Consider the following 7,946-nt stretch of genomic DNA (forward strand, 5'->3'; position numbering starts at 1 on the left):
AACCAATAACAAAAAGCTTAAATTCATAACAAAATCAAATGAGTTGTCGTTTTTGAACAAGTGGCTTTATTGTGGATGCTCCAGTGTGGCATAGTATGTCTCATAAAACAGAGCAGGGGCGTCCCTCTCTAACTTCAACAAGGTCTTGAAAACCCATCTCTTCTAAGAAGACTTCCTCTTATAAAACCTCTAACATGCACTTCCTGTGCTCTTCTTCTATCCCCTACAGTTATCTTGTATTGATTGCACTTTTTGTTAACCCTAACTTCTTTCCCTGTGTATTTACCCCACTGATGCAATATGTGCCGTTAGCACTTACTAGTATTTGTTGCTGCTTTTATTATGTATTGTCAGTTGTATTTGCTGTATTTCATGCTTGTATGTTGTTGTAAATGTAAATAAAACAAAAGATATTGTTTGTCATTTGATAGTATTTTATCCAAAGCCATAAACATTACAGAGCCATTATTATTAATTTAGTCCTGCGGCAATTCTAAGCAGATTTTTAATATGTGCTGTGTTCATGCTGGAAAGGCCATGAAATAAAGCAGTGGTTCTCAAACTTTTTCATGTCAAGGAACCCTAAATGGACCCATCTGAAAAGAATTTGTCCCAGAAAGTGCATGAAACCGATGACCAAAATAGCCACCATACATTCTGCCATTGTGTTAATTATCGATAGAATCACAATGAAAATAAATGATTCCAGTTTTTGCTGGGGACCTCTTGGAACCCCCTAAAGGACCCCTGGGGGTCCCCAGGTCCCACTTTGAGAACCACTGAAATGAAGTGTATTTGAGCCAGAGAGCATGCACACTATATGCAGATGGATGCATTTTTCTAGAAATCCCACAATGCATTACTGTTACATTTATGTAAAATTACTTGTGACTAATGATGCAGAATGATGATTATTCAAAGTATACTCCCTGTGTTTGCAGTGAACAGGATCAAGCTTGTCACCTCAGGTTAAAGATATAAAATTTCCCATTCTTATGTGCTACATATTTACAGTAAAACATAACATCTTATCATTATAGGAACAAGAAGTTTCCTCTCCAGTGTTCCTCCGTGCTCACTTGATGTGTTCAGTTTGGTGGCTTTCAGAGTTTTTGAACATAGCAATGGCGCCGGCCACATTGGTCTTAATGTTTGATGACATCACTCCCCTGCGTCCTGCTGTCCAGCGTCAGCATCAAGCTCGCTGTCGTCTGAATAATTCTCATGGTCGTCTGAGTAGTGGTAACTTTCATCTGAAGAGTGGCGATCATCTCTATGATAATCCTGATCTGAGAGGCGACCGTCGGCGTCCTCTCTAGCACAGTGGTTTAACGAAGACTTGTTACTCGCCTCTTCCTCCCTCCCTCCTTCACTTTCGTCTGGATCTACGTCCACGTCTTCATCGTCCAGGAAGACCTTTCTGTACTGAACAGGTTTATATCCCATGTCTGGCTCCTCTTGATCACTAACAAACAGAAGAACACAATCAGCTTCTGATAAGACAGTCACTTGTACCATTAGGCCTTAAATATGGCTGTACTCTTCCAGTGTGTCATATTTAGGAGGATCTATTGACAGAAATGCAATATAATATCCATAACCATGGTTTCAGTGGTGTATAAAGACTTTATATAATGAATGAGTCGTTTCTATCTACATACACTGCAGGTCCTCTTACATGGAAGTTGCCATGCTGCGCCGCCATGTTTCTACAGTAGCCTCTTTAGTGTGTATATACTTGGAATATTTTTGACTTGGCTTAAAACATTATAGAACTTATTTTTTCGAAGTGTGCAGTTTTCACTACAGTGACATCACAGATTTACCTCCGTTTGCTGTCACTGGACGGGGAGGCTTCGCGTGCAGATGTGGATTTGGCCTTGTTGCTGATGAACTCTTCAGTCAGATCACATCCATGCAGGGCGTCTGTGTAGCGCTTCTCCGCTGCCTGTTTGGCATTCCTCTGTTAAAGGCACCGTCAGAAGGTTAGTGTAAGCCAATGACATCATGCTCAGATACTCTTACACTGTTGGATTTCATCAGTCTGTGATATTCACACGTGTGCATGTAATAAAATGCTGCACTCTGAAGGTGTAGTTCATTACGTTTGTAGTTTCCCAGCTACCAGCCTATGATTCAAAGCCAACTTCAACTTATGGTTGGACTGCATTCCGATATATTCACTGCTCCTGGGGATGTACAGTAGATGTTGATCTTTGATTCTCTTCAGTGACTGATGTGAGAGTCACTGAAGAGAATGTCCATGTGAGAGTCTAGAAGATGCAGTCTTTAATTTTAAAGCCACATTCTGCTGTAATTATACGTGTTTGTGCCTTTAAATTAGAGGATCTGGAAATCTGTATTGGGTGACAGCAGAGTGTCATGGGGGTGATCACATTGACACCTGAGTATTATGATTTAAGGCTCCGGATGATGTTCACCTGTGCAACCTGCTCCAGCAGCAGCGGCCTCCCCTTCACTCTCTGCTGCATCTCTTTAATCTCCTGCCGGTACTCCTTCCTGCGCTGAAGCTCTTGTTTCCTGCAGAGAAAACAAAATTAGGGATCGGCCTATTCGAATCAACAACAGTCCAGCTCATGCTGTAGTCACGTTGTTTTTAGGGTACCTGAATTCTTTGAGTTTGGTCTGGTGTGTTTGTGAGAGAGCCAGGTGGGGGTCGTTGGCCTGGGCACGTTTCACCACCACCCTCTGCAGCTTCTTCTCCCTCTGCTTCTGCTTTTCCTTCCACCGCTCCTCTTCCTCCTCAGCCTTCTTCTTCTGCTCCAGCGCCTTTCTACTCAGGGAGACAGATGTGGTCACAGGTGCAGGAAGGTCTGGATGGGATGGGGACTTCGGGAGGATGGGGGCAGATACTTGAGGATATGGGTGCAACAATTGTCTATGCGGTGTAAAGACTGTTTGGGAGCGGGTGTGGGGTTGTAAGTGCACTGTAGGGATGTTGGGAAAAGAAGTTCAAGTCTAAACAGGACATTTGATCTCAGCTATAATGGTGGAAGCCTTTGGAGTCCTAAAGCGGTACCTCACGGCCTCGTGGCGCTTTTTGGTGGCATCTGTGACTTTGGCAGGCAGGAGCTCCAGGCTTCCAGACAGGGACGAACAGAGACTTGAGTTTGCCGTCCGAGATGTCCTGGGGCCGATGCACGGCCAGCGCAGCATCCGAGGGCTGCTCTGCTCCTTCTCGATGTCGGCCAGGATGCGTTCACGGTGCGAAGAGATCTGTGACGTCCTCAATTCAAAGGGTTCGCATGTGGTCGTGGGCTTCACCTCTTTTTGTTTCTCCAGGTGTTTCTGGAAGCGGCGGTAACTGGCATTGAAGTCAGGTACCTCTTTGTTAATGAGGGGCCTGTGGGAGAAGTTGTTGTCCCCTCCCGCTGCGGAGCTGCTGTCTGTAGTCTTCTTGCGCTCGCTGAGTCGTCGTGCGAGCATACTGGCAGGCATTGAAGCACTGTGGAGCATCTCCTCGGCTCTCATCTGTATCTTGATAGACCGATAGAGCTGCTCCTCCTTCATCTGCTCCCCGGATGCTGCTGCGTACACTGCCTTGGGCACAGGCTTGGCCTTGAAGGGTTTGACTCTCTCCTGGTCGGATGACTGTGGGTGAAGCAGCTGTTTCTGCTCCTTCTTCAGTCGCTCCCTCTCCAGGAAGCTGAAGGGCTTCTGGATGGTTTGAAGATGCTGATCTTCTCGTTCTCTTGTTGATCTCCGTCGTTCCTTGTTCCGCTCCTGCAGCTCTTCATAAAGCGGGAGGTGAATGTGAGCCGGTACGGGGCTCGCACGGAACTTCCTCTGGCACTCTGTCAGTTCTTCTAGCTGCCGCCGCAGCTCTGCGTTCTCCAGTTCCATCTCTGAACGCGTCTTTATGCCACGCTTTCGCCTCTCAGCCTCACGCAGCATCATCTGGAAAGGTTTCGGGACGGTCACTCTGTGTTTCCAATGCTCCTGCTCTCCATCTTTATTCTCCTGCCTCTTCTTTCCTTTTCCCTGCTGTGGTGTCTTCTGGTCTCCCGGCAGGCTGTGCAGTGAGGAGGACATCAGGTGGCGATTATGAGGGGACAGCTTAAAATCCTGCCACATGTTCTTGATGTGTTCTTTAGGAGAAAACAGCAGGCCTTTCTCAACCTCGTTACTGGCAGCTTCATCTTCGTCTGAAGAGTCTGACTGCCCAGAGCGCCTCCTGAGTTCAACAGCCGAGTGCGACTTCCTCAAACGGCGTGAAGCTGCTGGGCTGGTGTTTAGGTGCCACGGTAGCCTAAAAAAACATAAATATGTAAACATAATATGCCGAAGCACCTCATACATGAAGTAAACAGTTACTTCAGCAGGAATTTGTGAAAAACAGTTATTATAAATCATCTAAATGGAAACTTATACATGCTCAATTAAACAAAATATGTTGCATCTAATGATCATCTGTTGATTATTTTCTCAATTAATTGATGTAAAATGTTAGAGATTGTGAAAAATTCTCAGATTTCTGAGAACCAAAAGTGACATAATGACATGATAGCAGCAAATCCTCACACTGAGGGAGCTGAAACCAGCAAATACAATACGTCAAACAATCAATCAATTATTCAAATAGCTGTACAGAATCATTTCTTTGTGAATCAACTACTAGATTAATCATTTGAAATGTGTAATGTTCCAAACATCTGACACAGTCCATCTGCTGGTGGAAGTGTGATGGTGATTTTAAGGATCTACACAAAAACTCACTGAAATGCAGAAAATGTGTTGAAAATGTTGCTTCATGCAGTTTGTTTTTTGTTACGCTGCACAAAGCACCGAAGAATAACAAATGTGTGGATTACCCAGAGTACCTGTGTTTCCAGGTACTCTGGGTAATCCACCGACCACACTGTCAACAGTTTACATCATAACTACTTTCTCCTTTAGAATAAGCCCCTGTGAGAGCTACAGACAGCATGGCTTGCGGATTATCCAAAGTAACTGAGAACTGAGGCATTATTTCTGAAAAGACACATTTTCAAACGTCATTTCCAATGCTTTATGCAGAACAAACTAAATTGCATCTACAAGGGTAAACAATGTGCAATGTGCAGTTGCAGATGTTCTCTGTGTGACAGGAGAAACCCAACACAATTAACCATTAGTAATTTGTCCCTTAATCTTGACCAACAGGAACCCACCTGTGCCCCGTCTCCAGCATCGCCATGTCCAGAGGCTCCATGGACTTGAGCTGCAGCTTTCGCTGATACATTCTCTCCAGCTCAGCCATGGTGCGAAGGTGGGCCTTCTTCAGCTCCTCCAGCTTGCTGTAGTACTCCTCGTTGGAGAAGAAGATTTCACTCAGGTTGAGGCGGTCTCCTGCTGCGCTGTAGTCAGTCACCATGAGAGGGCCGCCCCTCCCCAGATGGTCCTCATCACAGAAATCAGAGCCTGAGTCCTCATACTCCAGCTGAAAAGGTTAAGAGTCATGTAAAGCTTATTTGCCAATCAGTGATCATTTTATCTTTATCTTATTGTAACAGCGGACTACTGACAAAGGTGGCCTCAGTGGGAAACAAACTGCAGTATATGATTTGACTCATACATGTGATGTTTATATAACATGATGTGAAAAGGAGCCTGAAACTAATATATTTGTTTTGAAGCCAAGCTTTTATATTTTACGCTGGCTGAGCTCGGCCAGCCTGCTCAGTGGCCCTCCAGGCTCCTCCAGGACTAAGCCTATTACCCTGCTGCAGCAGTGACGTGGGCCATATGGTGGAGCACAAAGAGCAGCTTACCATGAAAGAGCTCAACGGACACACGCGCCCTGCATCAGGTGTCTGGCACAATTGCTGCTCACATTATCATGAGTTGTTTGTCAAGAACTTCGCTGAAATGGGACAACTGCTGCAGGATCCTGCATGGAAGGACAGCAGTGTTGTTGTCCAAACGGATAATTAAGTGTTCAGGATTATAAACTGAATGTGGCGTCTGGTAATCTAGGCAAGACGGATGTCCGAAAATAGTCAGGCCAGCAAATTATACAAGTCAAATCCCTCCCACCACACAGAGTGACCTGTTAACTGGACAAGATCAGAAACTGTGTCTGTTTGACTGGAAAAACTATGTAAAATTATACTGGAACAATTGAAACATTACGGCTCTTTTAAGTTAGGATTGTGAATATAAATCTAAAAGCAGTGTTATGATTCAACTTTAGGATGGGTAGTTATGTAGTGAAGCATAAAACCACTTTAAACACAGTTTGTCCTCCATTTTAAGACAAACTGGATCTTTATGATCCAAAGTCACCGGTTATAATATTGCTGGCAGTTTCAGCTTGAGAAAGGTTAAATTAATGGTAAAGTCTAGATTACCTTAATACTCTCGTCCTTCCTCTGTGGTGCTTGGGGGGATTTGTCCAGATTGTTGCAGAGCTAAAAACGCTACTTTGGCACAACAGTTCATTATTTCTGGAGTCCCTGGATCAATTTCACTGTTGTTTAAGAAGACAGTGAGGTTGAATTAAATTTTATAATTTTACTTTAAATCTACCATCAGTTAGGAAACACTTTAATTTTTATTTAAAACAATAATATAAAACAATTTATACTGTCTCTCTATGTCTGATACATTAAATTTGTATTTTAAGTGAAACCACCAGGCAAACCTAGTGACAGTGAAACTAACAGCTACTTAGTTTATGCTAACGTTAATTTGCATCATTATATTGTGTTGAAGGTGTTTTATATCAATCAATTAATCAATCAACTTTTATTTCAGATGCATAGTTCCATATGAGTAAAATAAAAATACAAAGACACACAGTGCAGAATTATGTACAAGAGCATGTCATTTCACATTCCACCAGAATTAAAACACACAGAGACATTTGTTCCAGTGTTTTTCCAAAAACAAACATATGACTTAGATATTTTATATATTTTATTATTATTATTATTATTATTATTATTATTATTATTATTTTATGATTGTGTTTGTACCAAATTTGGTTTGGTTGTTTTGGTTAGATTTAGAATACTCACATTGACTGGTGCAACTATTAAATTAAAATAAAAGGAAATGAAAATTACATATTTTGAACCTCTTTATTTTATATGGAACATTTTACATTCACGAGTGCAAATGGTCTAAGAAGAACCCCCACATCCCATTTTTAGATAGAAATTAAACATTATATTGAAACTTTATATGGTTTAAAGAACAGTAAAGCAATGAAAACAGTTAAATATAAATATATATTATATATTTTCTTTAATGCCTTTGTTCTTTGTTATGTCCTGTTCTATTATTCTGTTATTTTATGTACTTTTGTTTTTGCTAAAGATCTTTCTTGTAATAATACATGTAATCAAGATCCAATGAAGAAACGGGAGAATATTTGGTATTGTTGTAGAAAGTGAGGTTGTAACTGTCGTGCAGCAGCTTCTCAGCAGATTAAACACTCAGTAACGTGGTTTTAATTGTCTTTACCTCCTTCTCGTAGTCCCGGTTGTCCACGGCACTAGCAGCCGGCAGGACTCGCTCCCTCTCGTACAGAGCTAACGGGACTTTGGTGTGCGGGTCTACCGGCGTTTTCAAACACGAAGTGACCAGGACGTTTGTCCGGTGGGCGTTCGCCATGGCCGCGAAGGGTCTGTTCCAGTTTTTATACAAATTAAAGGTTAGAAAATCAGGTATTTTTGAGAGAAGTGAGTTCTTCAAGTCGCTGTCTGCAACAGGTGGGCTCCTTAGCAACGGAGCAGAGCTTGGTTGGGAAGGAAGTGACGGAGCGAGACAGGAAATAAAAAAAAATGGGGATCGATCAGACTGTATAAAATCAGTTTTTTTATTTGATAAATGAATTAACGACGTAAAAAAATATCGACCAATTAGATTCTTAAAATATCTATTTAAACTACGGAACATATCTTCTTTCATTTGGTGTCACTTAGCAACCAACACACTGAGCT

At 42.4% G+C, this 7,946-nt stretch overlaps 1 protein-coding gene across 1 annotated transcript; it reads right to left on the bottom strand.

Annotated features, from left to right (window-relative positions):
- Nucleotides 1-221: 221 nt before the first annotated feature.
- On the bottom strand, nucleotides 222-7,720 carry fam161a (FAM161 centrosomal protein A). The gene is made up of 7 exons (XM_038713277.1): nucleotides 7,468-7,720; nucleotides 5,172-5,440; nucleotides 3,041-4,270; nucleotides 2,627-2,794; nucleotides 2,442-2,541; nucleotides 1,827-1,963; nucleotides 222-1,465 (listed from the first exon to the last, which is right to left on the bottom strand). The coding sequence occupies exons 1-7, from the start codon at nucleotides 7,615-7,617 to the stop codon at nucleotides 1,162-1,164; spliced, it is 2,358 nt and encodes a 785-aa protein (XP_038569205.1). The 5' UTR covers nucleotides 7,618-7,720; the 3' UTR covers nucleotides 222-1,161.
- Nucleotides 7,721-7,946: the final 226 nt, after the last annotated feature.

The sequence above is a fragment of the Micropterus salmoides genome, unplaced genomic scaffold (assembly GCF_014851395.1).
Source record: "Micropterus salmoides isolate LMB-PRFRI ecotype aquatic unplaced genomic scaffold, ASM1485139v1 Ms_hic_scaffold_1, whole genome shotgun sequence".
Lineage (NCBI taxonomy): Eukaryota > Metazoa > Chordata > Actinopteri > Centrarchiformes > Centrarchidae > Micropterus > Micropterus salmoides.

Excerpts from the sequence above, each read along its gene's own strand:
- fam161a (XM_038713277.1), bottom strand. The coding sequence starts at position 7,617 with ATGGCGAACGCCCACCGGACAAACGTCCTGGTCACTTCGTGTTTGAAA. Across the intron at positions 2,795-3,040 it reads AAGCGCCACGAGGCCGTGAG|AAAGGCGCTGGAGCAGAAGA; the intron begins GTACCGCTTTAG and ends CTCCCTGAGTAG. Across the intron at positions 1,964-2,441 it reads TGCTGGAGCAGGTTGCACAG|AGGAATGCCAAACAGGCAGC; the intron begins GTGAACATCATC and ends TGCCTTTAACAG.